The sequence below is a fragment of the Sarcophilus harrisii genome, chromosome 2 (genome assembly GCF_902635505.1).
Source record: "Sarcophilus harrisii chromosome 2, mSarHar1.11, whole genome shotgun sequence".
Classification (NCBI taxonomy): Eukaryota; Metazoa; Chordata; class Mammalia; order Dasyuromorphia; family Dasyuridae; genus Sarcophilus; species Sarcophilus harrisii.
The window spans coordinates 583,470,773-583,484,812 of NC_045427.1; the positions used below are offsets into that span (position 1 = coordinate 583,470,773).

Genomic DNA, 14,040 nt, shown 5'->3' on the forward strand with positions numbered 1-14,040 from the left:
TTTACGCTCATGCTGCCTAGAAGAATAGTAACAATATTAATGACATATCTATCTGGTAGGTTTTATAAGGATTTCTCACTTTCATTTTTATTTTCTTATATGAGGTCCTTTCCCATTTGGGAAGAAAATCGTGTTTGAGAAATGTGTGAAGCCAGCCAGGAAGCCAAGGTCATAGAGGAACAACAAAAAGTACGAATAGATGCCTACAAAGCACAAATCATCTTTGCTTTGTAACTCATTTTGGTCCTTTTTCTACTAAGGACTAAAAGCCAATTCTGCCCAGATGAATCCAATACCTTTTTTCTTCCAGCATAAACCAAATCACCACTCTTCCATGATTTCAGCCTGCTTCCACAATTTTTTTAACTGAATATCTATCATATACAAAACACCTTTTGTTTTAAGAAACCATTTACTCCAAAGACAGTGGCTAAAACAAACTGGAATGTATGTCCAAACTTGAGTTTGTTTTTTTTTTTTAATATTCTCAAGGAATATTCTGAAAGTCTCCAAAACAGAACCTTAGGTCTGTATAGGGTAGCAGTTCTCAAACTTTTATTAATCATTGAGGGATCACACTCCCGCTTTACCCTAGAGTTTTTGTTTATGTGAGTTATGTCTTTTGATATTTCCATTAGAAATGAAAATGTCAGTATTATTACCGAAATAGTTTTTACCTTGTGGACCCCAGAATCAGGAAAACCACAGTCTAATTCCAGCCTCAGACACACACTAGCTGTATGACCCTGGCCAAGTCACTTTACCCCTATTTGCCTTAATGCACCAGAAAAGGAAATGGCAAACCATTCCAATACCTTTGCCAAGAACACTCCCCTCCCCTGGGCAGCGCTGGTGTGCTGTCATCCAAGGAGTCACAGAGACTTGAGCACTAGTACAGTGATACACTATAGTAGTATTATGATACTGTTGCACAGTAGAGAGAACAACAGTTGTGCATGATGGCAATGGTGGAATCCAGATTCTCTGCCAGAAATCCAAATTCTCTTTTAAATTAACATTAAACCAAGCTGGGTTTTGTGAAGATTTTTTTTTAACTATCTACCACAGTCCAAGCAGCTAGATACTGTAACAGGTAAAACTCTGGGGTTGGAGTCAGGAAACCCTGAACTCAAATTTGTCATCTATTACTAGCTGTGTGAAGTTAGACAAGTCACTTAATTTCTATTTGGTTCAGTTTCCTCCTTTGCAATATGCGGATAATAATAGCACTTGCATCCCCAGATTATTGCGAGGATCAAATGGGATATCTATAAAGTGCTTATTTAGCACAGTACTTGGTCCAGAGAAGATGCTCTTCTGCCCAAGTTTATTTTCCACCAGAGTCTGGTGCCTAAAAGGTTCAAAGATCTCAAAACAGCTTTCTCTGTTAGTTTCCTTTTCCCCCTCAGGATTCAGTTGCACTCTAGTTTCGATTTCCCTTCCCAGTCCATGCTCATCTATGACGTGCAAGGTTCTCTTTATAAGCAGTGTATATAAGGATCACCCACAACCCGCAAACCCTGTCCCTCCTCCATCCTGAGAAAACACACCAGAGCAGCCCTGCAGACAGCTACCTGGAAAGCAATTAAGACCAAGCTATAATCCAGCAAGACTTCATTGCATCACCGGATTACAAACATGAGGTAAATGGATTTCTTTTTCTTTTGTTTCTCTCTCCCTGCAGGCAAAGATTTCTCTTGAATTCTAATCATCAAACAATCTGCTTTTCCATGAATGCAGATGATCCTGCCTTGTACCTCCCACTATTTGCTTAGTCATAGTCCATTAATACAAACAATAACTCAATATCAGGATGCTTTATAATTGGGATTCCCTCTCCCTCCCCCCACCCATTTCAATCGTCTCTCCTGACTGAGGCTGCCAGCTGTCCTAGAGAAAATCTGAGAGAAACTAGCCTGGGATTAAGATAGCATTTCAGAGAAAGGTCAATTTTTGAAAATAAAGTATTGGAAATAGGAGGCCACTCTCACACTTGTTAGCGGATTGGGGAGGGAGGAGGGAGGGATGCAAGATTAATAACTAAGGCAAAGGAGAGTTTAGGGGAGGGAAGAATCCCATTTGTTTCTATTTGGTTTTGGTTTTGCTTTCAAGAGTAATAATAAAACCGATGGTCCAAAGAGTGCCCATCCAGAGATTGTCAATCTCTTGGGGTGAGGGATTTGTCTTCCATATTTATATAATTAGGACTTTTGAAAGCACCCACTACAATGACTTACCCACCATAGCAGCTTTCATGAGTTTTGTTTGCAGAGCTGTTAGTGCCCCTCCCTAGGATCCAAAGTAAATTCCCATGCCAGGCTAAATATCTGTGCACCAAAGACAAAGCCAAGATTGCTCTCAGGGGTATCTCCAAACTCCTGGACCAGAGAGCAGAGAGTTAACAGGCTGCTCTGAGTTCATTTCTAGTCATTACTCACCATTGCCTGCTCCAACAGATTTCTTTGCTTCTGGAAGGTTTTCCTTACAAGTCTAACCTTGCTTAGATCATTCCCTTACTTTGCAGACCACTGCCATAGTTCATTCTGATTTTCCTGCACATTGTCTTGTCATCACTTTCATGCCCATTGTCTCTCTAATTTTCTTGGAATCACCGAGAGAGCAAAGAGTCTTCAACCCCTCACAGCAGCTTTCAGGAAGCTTGGTAAATGTCCCTTCCTCTCCTTTGTTCTCAACACACACTTTTTAATTGGTCTGTTGGCTACTCCCTTAACATGGGTTCTATATAGTTCAAAATGAAGTCAGAAAAGATAGCACATGAATAAAGCTTGCTTTCCCATCTCTTAATCCAAAAGAAGCAGTATGAGGTTTATATCTCTAGGACCATGCAGGCTCTAACTTTGTGTAACTGATAAGGTCTCTCCCCTCCCATCTGGAGCAGCTAATAATAAGATTAAACCCTGCCAACTGTGCTATGTGTGTCCATTATACAGCCTACCTAGACCTGTTCCACTTTGATACAATGATGAAATGTAAATACTCTGTGCACAGAGATTTTTTGAGGTTTCATCTTTCTGTAAAGGACACACACCAGTGTGTCGAGCTGAGATAGGTGCTATTTTTCTCTTATAAACCTATGCAGTTGGACCCTCCTATTAACTCATTCTGCAAAGATCACAGAATCCTAGGTTTAGAACTGAAAAGGAATAAAGAGGCCATCCTTTATTTTACATACAAGAAGACAGGGTCAGAATGATTACTGCATATTTGAAATCACACAAATAATTGCTGCCTTTTCTTCTTTCCTTATTTTAAAGCAATAGAGACTAAGTGACTTTTCTAAGGTCACACAGCTAAAAGGGCCTAATTTGGTTGGCTATAAAGAAAAGCAGAATCAGTCATATCTGTTTTTATATTAATTGGCTTGGATTTGAACTCAGGTATTCCTGATTTCAGGGCCAATGCTTTACCCTTTTTGCCATCTAGCTGCCCCCCCCCCATAGTAATTGTCATAAGCAGCATTTGAAAGAAGGTCCTCTGAATCCAGAGCCAGGGGACCTCTTTTTCTATGTCTCATCATAGCATCCAGAAAGCTTTGATAACTGGATTTAGAAATCTTTAGAAAGAAATGCTCATTTTTTTTTCTATAACTGATACTGGCTATAGAAAGAATTGGGAGAAAATTTTGTTTTTCTAAATACTAGGATCAGAGTCCTCAAACTATGGCCCATGGGCCAGATGCTGCAGCTAAGGTGGATTATCCATCCCTCTCACCCAAAGCTATGAAGTTTCTTTATTTAAAGGCCCACAAAAAAAAAAAAAAAAAGTTTTTGTTTTTACTATAGTCCGGCCCTCCAACAGTCTGAGGGACAGTGAACTGGCCCCCTATTTAAAAAGTTTGAGGACCCCTGTACTAGGTGATAGCAGAGGATGATAAAGGGGAAGAAGGTAAAAAGAGTAACAATGGGCAACCTAAATGGTCCAGGATCAAACCTGGTTAAGGAGAAGTTAAATAGCAAGGTTACCTCAAAGTGGGAGATTCCTTACTCAGTTCACAGTCATGTGTATTCTCAAAATCACTGAGTATTTAAAAGTAGTACTAAATTTCTCTTCTTTGCAGAGGTGGGTGACTATGGATATGGAACATTTCATACACTATCAGAAATAGATGATGTGATAGGTAGTTTTGCTGAATTATGTTTTCCCTCTTTTTTTTATTTTTTATTTCCAGGATATTTTCTCTGGGGACAGAGTAAAGATGGGATATAATTAGAAATTAAAGTTTTTGTAAAAACAAAAGATATCATTATTTCATAAAATGATGCTTAAAATATACACTCTATAAATCGACTATAATAACATTTTAGTTCAAGGTGTCCAACTCACACTTGTAGGGCTGCCCTTATATTCTTTGGTGGGGGGGAGGAATGCCATTGCAAATTATGTTGTCCTTTATTCAATCTTTGGCTCCCTTTAATCCATTTGACACCTTTGACAAGTATTTTCTTTATGAAACCATTTATTCCATTGGTTTCCAAGATGCCACGTTGATTCTCCTCCTACTACCTACTTTCTACAGTAGCTTTAATGGAACCACTTTCTTCCCCAGGTCACTCTATGTAAGTATTCCCCAAAGTTTATCTATCTGCCCTTCTTTCTTGGCAGCTCCTCTTGTGAATATCTGACTTACTCCCAGACATTACCTCTATTCTGATGATTACCAAATGTTCATCACCAATCTGAACCTCTGAGCCAAGCTTCAGTCCACTGTCTTCAAGTGCCTCTCAGAATTTGTTGTTCAGTCATTTCAGTTGTATCCAACTCTTTCTGACCCCATTTGGGGTTTGGGGGGTTTTTTGGGCAAAGATAGTGGACTGGTTTACAGACAAAGAAACAGAGGTAAATAGGATTAAATGATTTGCTCACAGTTACACAGCTAGTTAAGTATCTGAGGTCAGAGCTGAATTCAGGAAAATTAGTCTTCTTGACTCCAGGCCCAGTACTTTGTACTATCTAGCTGCCTCTAGGAAAGTTCTACCTATATGTCCTACCATACCAGCATAATGAATATGCTTAAAAATAAACTAAAATCAGAATCATCTTCTTTTCCCAAACTATAGCTTCCTCTCTGCACTTCTCTATTTCTGTCTTCTAGTTTAGAAACCTGACTTGTGAAGTCTGCGATTAGTCTTGATTTATTTTCCTCCCTCTACTATAGTTACCAAATCTTCTTGATACTTCTTCCATATTGATACCAGAGCATGGTGTTAACAGGAAAAACACTTGATTTTGGAGGCAGGAGACCTGAAACCCAGGCCAGAACCTGCTGATGCTCTGTAAAGTGCCTCCCATTATTATCATGTCAGGATTCTAGCCTATTTCTCTTGAATCAGTTCCTTACTTTGAATTCCCAAATCTAGGGCTTATATCTAGTTTATTACAAGTCTCCAAACTGGTTCCCTTAGTTCCCATGCTGTAGATCATCCTACACATTACTTTGAAATTAATCTTCCTAAAACACCTAAAACACATCAAATGTTTCTCAGTTCAAGGTCGATTAGATGACCCTTGGTATCATAGAATCACAGATACAGAGCTGGATTGGGACTTCAGAGGCTAATTCAACTTTCTCATTTTACAGATAAGGAAACTGAGGCTCAAAGAAGCAAGGTGAATTGTCCCAAAGTCACAGAGGCAATAAGCATCAGACCTAGAATTGAAAACTAGTGCCTCTGACTCCAAATATAGTATTTGAAATCTCCACCAGATCATGCTTCCTCAATGGTCACTTCCAACTCTAAGATCTTATGGCTTTCATGATATTTAAACAGCACTTTGTTACTGATCAGACTCCATGGTCCATGACAAGGGATAGAGATGACAGGGATGTCACAACAAACAAGAGGTTTAATGCCATTATCTACCTAAAATAATATGGGTGACATAAGTTTCTGCCCTTCCCTCTCCCCTGCCCCCCGATCCTCTAACCAAGGAAAGTTATGCTGCTCAATAAATATCCATTTTGTATCCATCCTATAGGTTCCTTCAAAATATTAGGTCACTTCAGAAAAGGTCATTGTTGCTTAGGAACTTTAGCTAAAATGTCATCTTAAAAGCTATAATTTTAGAATTATTGCCTTCCTTTTGGGAATCTTCATGTACTTTTTCTATAGTTCAGTATTTCCATATATCTCTGATCACACAGATGCAGACATTCCTTATAACAAGGCTTTCTCATCATATATACCTGTATACATTCTTCTGTCAATTCTCTATGGAGGCCCTAAGCAATGTGCTCTGCACAATACCTGGGTTTCAGCAGAGCCTGAGGGATGTCTATCTGTTTGTTGTCCATCACTCTTAATGCATAAATAGCCAACCTCTTTCATGGTCATGAATTTCTTGGACGTCATCTTTCATGCTATTTTTCTCACACATTCATACTAATAGACATTTTCTATTTGTGCTTACCATGCATCTCTGTGTTACCCTTTAAGTGATTCGAACTATTAGTTCTTCAGAAATTGTAGCATTCTGTGATTTACAGCCATATAACATCACTAAAATTTTTTTGTTAAAAAGTTCAGATTTTGTTTGAGAAAGAAATTTAGGATTCACTGAAAGCATTAAACAAGATAAAATCCCATCCTCTTTCTCCTCTCATTGAACCCTGCTCCTGTTTATTGAAGGTCTACCATATATGTCTAAGATAGGTGTATCAATTCAATGAGTTGTCCATCAAATTGTATGTCAAGTTTAGACAGCAATCGATAAGTCAGTCATTATTTATTTATTTATTTGGCATTTATTAAGAACTCTTTAGGCATTAGGGATGGACCTAAGCACTACTGATACAAAGGAAGTTAAAAACAGTGCTTGTCCTTAAGGAAGAGATGACATGGAAATAATATGGTGCACACAAGATATATAAAAAGGAAAGCAGATGGGAAGGAATAAGAACCAGGAAGGTGGAAGTAGCAGGAGAGGATCAGGAAAAGCCTTCTCCCATTCATGAGATTTAGGCTGAGTCTTGAAGGCAGCCAAGAAAATCAAGAGGTAGAGGAAGAGTATAGCTCATTCCAGCCAAAGGAACAGGTATGGAGATGGGAGATAGAGTTTTGTGCTCAAAAAATAAATAACAATTAGACCAGTGTGGCTGGATCATAGAGTATAAGAAATCAAAGTAGGCCAGAATATGAAAACTATTAAATGCCAAACAGAGTTAAGATTTGTTCTTGAAGGTAATGAGGAGTCACAGCAAAAGCCATGCTAGGAATTGGCCAAGGGGACCTCTCTCCTAATATGTTAGGATAATGGAAATTTGTAGAAGTGACAGCCATTGGGAAGGGGTAGGCAGTAAATAAACCAGAATGGAAGTAAATGTGTCAGCAAGAGAGAATATGCAAGTAAGATGGTACAGATCCCAGAGAGTTCCCCAAACTGGAGAAGCTTTAAGAAATCCTAGAGACATCCATTTTTAAAATTCTTTTATCCCTACCTATTCTATAAATGTATATGTGGGGGAGAGAGGTAGGAGGTGATGTGATCCTAGGAGTTAGATATGAATTCATTTAAACCATCCATTTTACAGATTTGGAGTTGAATTTCAGAAAGGGCCGTTCTTCCCTTTTCATCTCAAAACCCATTGAAATCATGCTCCACTCTCTCTCCTCCTTTGCCTCAGATTGTAGGCAGAACATTTTTTTTTTCAGAAAGGAGAAAGAAGTGTCCAAAATGTCATATAAATAGGGAAAGTGGTCTCTCTCCCCCAATATTTTTCCTTAAGTGCTCATAATTCAGGACTTACTTCTAAAAATGATCTTTATTGATTACAATATCATGTTTCTTGCCTTTAATTTTAAAATCCAGTGGATAGAAACTTTTCAATTTCTTAAATAAATATTAGGGGTTTTCCCCCTTACATGGTCCTCAATTTGTACATTGTATCATCACTTTAAACAGGAAAAAAAAATTCCCCAATCATGTCTTCTTCACAAAAATAGTCTTTCAATAAATAATAAGCACATTTATGAAATTTTTTAAGCCTAAGGGAAAAATAATAAAATTAAATTAATGATACCTGGGATATTAGTAACATGTCTCTAATTTTGTTCCTCACATAAATGTGACAAACTTTATATTTCTTTATTTATGTATTTATTGAATCTCCCAAGCTTATCACCTCAAGTCAAATGCCTTTGAGACCAGAGATTATTCATTTTGTTTTTATATGCCCAGAACCTAGCACATTTAAAAATTATTAATATATATTATTATTTTATTATATGTAATTATATATAAATATTATTAGTATTTGTATTTCCTATGTGCCAGGAATTGTGCTGTGTTTTGTAATCATTATTCCATTTGATCTTCATAACAACCTCTGGAAGTAGGTGCTATTATTCCATTTTACAGATGAAAGAACTGAAAAATTAAATAAAATGACCAAGGTCAAACAGCTAGTAAAAGTAAAGAACCCAATTAGAACTCAGACACCAGACCCAAAATTCTTACCTGCTTATGGTCAGGAGAGTGGGGGGGATGGGAGGAGGAGAAAAAAGGAAATAGAAAGGTAACAAATTTAAGAAAAATATAGGATAGAAGCAGCTAGGTGGCTCAGTGGAGTCAGGAAGACCTCAATTCAAATTCAGCCCCAGACACTTATTAGCTGTGTGATGCTAGGCAAGTCACTTAATCTTTTTGCCTCAATTTCCTCCTCTGTAAAATGGGGAGAGTAATGGCCTCTTCCTCCCAGGGTGGTTGTGAGGATAAAATGGAATAATAAATTGCTTAACCTAGTACTAGGTACATGTTGTTGTTATTAAGTTGTTTTTTTTTTTTCAGTTGGGTCCAACTGTGTGACCCCATTTGGAGTTTTCTTGTCCAGGATACTAGAGTGGTTTTCCCTTTCCTTCTCCAGCTCATTTTACAGATGGGGAAACTGAGATAAATAGAATTAAGTGATTAAATGAAGTGAAATTAAATGAAGTGAAAATGAATCTTCCTGATTTTAGATCCAGCACTCTGTGCACTATGGCGCTACCTAACTACCATGCTGGGTACATAGTAAGTGATACATAGATGTCATGGTATCATTATAATTATTAGTGAAAATAATGACATTTGGGATTATGAGTCACTAGAGATTTCTACCTGTGTCTCTGAAACTAAACTGGATTTTTATCTCTTATAGTGCAACGCCTAAGCAGTCCTTAAAATGCCTCTTGCTGAGGTTGGATTGTCACTTTACTTGGAATTTACAGAAGGAGGATATTGAGGTATCTGATGCAGAAGAGAGAATTGATGACCAACTGGAATATCTGACTATGAAATCCAAAGTCACCCTTTTTAACTTACTGGCCTATGTGAAACATCTAAAAGGCCAAAATGAAGAAGCTTTAGAAAGCTTAAAAAATGCAGAAGAAAGAATTCAAGAAGACTACTCCAATGAAGTGGAAAAAAGAAGCCTTGTGACCTGGGGAAATTATGCCTGGATCTATTATCACCTGGACAGACTTACTGAAGCCCAGACTTACCTGGACAAGGTGCAGGCCAGTTGTAAGAAGCTGCAGAGTCCTTTCCCCTATAAAGTGGAACTTCCAGAAATTGAGTGTGAGAAAGGGTGGTCGCTACTCAAGTTTGGAGGGAGGTATTATGAGAAGGCTAAAGCCTGCTTTGAAAAGGCCCTGGAGTCAGAGCCTGAGCACCCCGAATTTAACACTGGATTGGCCATTGTCATGTACCGAATGGATGACTTTGAGAAAGATGGCTACCGTTGTAAAAGCTTTTCTTTGAACCCTCTGAAGAAAGCACTTAGGCTGAATCCTAAAGGTACATTTGTTAAGGTTCTCCTGGCACTAAAGCTTCAGGACATTCGGGAAAATTCTGAAGGAGAAAAATATATTAAAGAAGCCCTTGACCAAGTGGAATCTGAGCCCTATGTCTTACGCTATGCAGCAAAATTTTACCGGCGAGAAGACCAACCAGAGAGGGCTATTGAACTCTTAAAAAAGGCCTTAAAACTGGTACCCACCTCTGCTTTCCTGCATCATCAAATGGGACTCTGTTACAGGAAACAAATGATACAAATCAAGAAGGCCACAAGGCACAAGCCTAGGGGAAAGGACAAGCAGCAAGTCGACAAACTAATACAAACCGCCATATTTCATTTTGAAACAGCCATCAAACAGAAATCTCTATTTGTGTATTGTTACTTAGACCTGGCTGCCATGTATGGTGAAGCAGGTCAGCTTGGAAAGGCCGAGAACTTTTTTCAAAAAGCGCTGACCATAGACCATGTCCGAGAAGAAGAGAAGCAGCAGGGGTACTTCAAATATGGCCGCTTCCTGGAATTCCACAGGAGGGATGGAGAACTTGCTATGCACCACTATTTAGAAGCGATAAAAGTAAAGCCCACGTTTTGCACCACAATTGTTGAGGCTTTGAAGAATTTAGCTCTCAAACGGCTGAAGCAGAATTGCTTAGATGTAAAGAGCTTGGGAGCCCTCGGCTTCATTCATAAGCTCAACGGGGAGAAGAAACAAGCAATAGAGTATTATGAAAGAGCCCTGAAAGAGGATCCTAAAAACAGTGATTACATCAGTGCGCTGATAGAGCTGCGTCTATCCATTTAAAATCCCACATTTCAGAATGGATTTTTAATGATTAATTTTTCAAAACAACTTAAAATACTTTGTGGGTTTTTTTAAATTTTTATTCCTTTTTACACAAAGTAGATTACAAGGCACAGATTTTAGTCAAAAGGGAAATGTGTAGTTTTTAGCCCCTTGCTGAGAAAATACAAGGGACCCTTGAATTGGCATGGCTTCATCGTGATTGGTTGACTGAGGACCACTGGAGGCTGCACGACTGTATACCACTTGGACTCTGTTCCCATATATGCTCTTGGGGGTTTCCAGAGTTACCTGTAGCAAGATGGGCAGGTGAGGGAGGGCAAGGCATTCTCCTCTATCATTTGGCTTCACTAGTTACTTGCATGAATTTTTAATAGAAGATGGAGAAATCAATAAGATTATCAGCCAGTGTTAAAATGGATTGAAAACACGAAAGAGAAATTGTCCCTAGGAATTTTCATAGTATATACTAAACCTAAAAAATAGTAAGAAATCTGGCTCCTAAGTCTAACAAAAGCCAGTTACTTGTGTGCATTAGAAATGACAAATTTTTATTTTTAAATACCTTTTATTATAAACTGATATTGGATCTTATAGTTAGGGAAATACAATCGAGGATAAATAAAATCAAGTTATCTCTAGGTTTCCTAGCTAGAAAAAGAAATAATCTGAATCATAACTATGAACCATATCCATAACATGAATATTTTTCATCAAAAAACTTTTTATCAATTGAAATTACAAAGGGTAAGTAAGTCTCAGAGGTTGTTGGGCCATGACCAGCAAATAATACAGTATTTAAACCCAGGTGGGACCCCTAAGTAAGAATTGTGGTGTTTGACCTGAACCTAGATAGCCCATCACACTGTCCTACTTTGTGGTCTTCAATCAAAAGGACATTTTGAGTCTTTCAGAATAGCTTTTGAATTTTTTTCTTTTGCCTAAGGGCTTGAGAAAGACAGCTTGGATCTCCTGGGAATCATCTGGGCTTTTTCAACTTCCAAGTGCTATGGAGGGGAGACAGTTGTTTAAAGACTCTAAGATCCCAGAAGCTGTATAACTCCAGTGCCTCTATATCTGACTTTTGTTTATATCCCTTTTTTTTTTACTGTAAGACAAATTTATCTTCATAATCATGGTATTAATGAATATGTAGAAAGTAAACTAATAGCATTTCCAAAGAGATAATTTTAACAAGTAAGAAGAGGGAAATATAACAAAGAATATGTTATAATCATAACAAAGAATTCACCTGCATCCCCTCCCTCCAAAAACAAATCTGTGAGAGGTGATTCTGGTAGATGGCAGGTTACAACAACAGTGAGGACAATTGGATTGGGGGAGTCCAGGCCTAAACATTGGAGTTTGAAGAAGTGGTGTGTGTATGTGTGTTTGTGTGTGTGTGTGTGTGTGTGTGTGTGTGTGTGTATGTGTGTGTGTGTGTGTGTGTGGTCTTAGAGTAGGGGATGAGACATTCAGATAACAATTACTGCTTAGAGGTGGAGGGCTCTTCCAAAGAAAAAATGTACCCCATCCCTTTAAATATCAGTGCCTTGGGGCAAAGCCCCTACTTTCTACTTTCCCCAACATCTGTTAAAACTCTGTTATTAAATAAGACTAATCTTTTCTTAGCTCCAAGCAAGAACAATGCAGTTAACACCTGCCACTTTAATGCCTTCATTCTTCTCCATCATTCCAACATTCAAGGTCATCTCCAATCCTGGCAAAGTGAAAGATCCACAGGAGACATCTAGCAATTCCAATTAGGGCCATACCAACCTAGAGGCTTCAGCCTCACTTTTCTTTTCCTCGATGAAGTACCAAATCAGTCCAAAGAGAGAAAGTGAACTTGAGTCAAAGGAAAAAAAAGGTTAAAGAAAGAAAGGAGACATGAAGAAGAAAGCCATTTCTGAATAAGACAGTCACAAAATTGGGGGCAGGGGGATAGAAGTTTATTTAAGATGGACAGGAGGTAGTGATCAGGTCAGTAATAAGTATAGATTCCTTCTGATGTAATGGTAAAATTGACCTGGTTGCTTACTCTCTGATCTGTGTGTGTATGTGTGTGTGTTGTGTGTGTTGTGTGTGTATGTGTATTTTCTCAAGAGAATATTAGATTACAATAAGAATGAAGTAAAAAATTAGAATTTTGATTTTTTTGAATAACAGATTGCTAGTTCCAGTTACTATTAAAGTTCTTAATAAGAGTTTTGAAACTTAGGAATTCATAAAAGAATTAGAAAACCATGTATAAAGAAATAGCATTTACTAATACATGAAAAGGCTTGGGGTCTACAGCAAAATACTCAGAAGGAATAAAAAGAATACAAACATGGTGATTACTAGAACCTTGGGTATATTGCACTTTGGGAGGAAGATTGGAAATTGATAATAATAATTCTTTGGAGAGGCTGCCCTCTGTTCAGTATAACCAGTTCCACTTGGCTCTATATCACTTTCCCTAGGTGAAGTGGGATACCTTCATATATCATAGTAGCTTCCTAAGGCAGCTGAAGGTCATGGGATTTATATAGAGGTAGAGGGTCTAGTTCAAATATATCTGCTTGTTTTCCCATATTTGATGTAACAAGCAGGAAAATGTTAAACATTGACTAAAAAAGACTGGATACATCAAATAGAATGTAACTGTACCAGGTGAGATAGAGATGCAGCCCTTCAATTAATACAGTTAACTGGAGTCCAAGCACATTCGCTTGTAGGTCACCCACCTTCAGCTGCCCTTTCAACTCATATATTTACTCATATTCTCCTAAGTTCTATAGGGATCTAAGGACCTGTTACAATCATTAATTTCTCTTTCAAAAGCTTGTAATCTCTTTTCAGTAATGAATAAATTATCCCAAATATCAAATATTAAATATTAGATAAACTAGAGAAACCTTCTTTCCCATTAATAATTACTCTTGTTTCTCTGTAATTAAATAAACATTAAAATACTCGATCACCTTATTTGTCTCTTGTTCTTATTTCAAACCAGCTTAGCTCTCCTCTGTGTAAACTAACTTCATGCCCATTTATCTTTCTTCAAGGCCCCTATGTCAACCCCATGAAACCCTGATATGTCCATTTCACTGCAGTATCTTCATCAGTTTGAACTTTTCAATAATTAAACATCTTGCCTCTTGAGTTTAATTGAGACCTGAAACTTGGCTTTTCTTTCAGAACAACTTTTCTGTTCCATTTCTCCTAAATGATCCTTTTCTATCAGCGATTTAACAGTTGATATTCTTATTCTAGTGAACAAAATCCAAAGGATCCAACATTTGGACCCAGGATAGACCTTGAGGAAAATGAGTAGATCCAAGATATTGTAGGATGGTATGGGAAGGAATATTAACTGTTTTTTGGTATTCTTTGTTTTGGTATTCTTTAATATATTTTAAGTACTTTCAACAATACTTTTAAGTAGTTAGTATAAGTATTA

At 37.7% G+C, this 14,040-nt stretch overlaps 1 protein-coding gene across 1 annotated transcript; it reads left to right on the plus strand.

Annotated features, from left to right (window-relative positions):
* The first annotated feature begins 1,426 nt into the window (after positions 1–1,426).
* LOC100925641 (interferon-induced protein with tetratricopeptide repeats 5) lies at positions 1,427–13,565 on the plus strand. The gene is made up of 2 exons (XM_012540610.2): positions 1,427–1,643; positions 9,155–13,565. The coding sequence occupies exons 1-2, from the start codon at positions 1,639–1,641 to the stop codon at positions 10,593–10,595; spliced, it is 1,446 nt and encodes a 481-aa protein (XP_012396064.1). The 5' UTR covers positions 1,427–1,638; the 3' UTR covers positions 10,596–13,565.
* Positions 13,566–14,040: the final 475 nt, after the last annotated feature.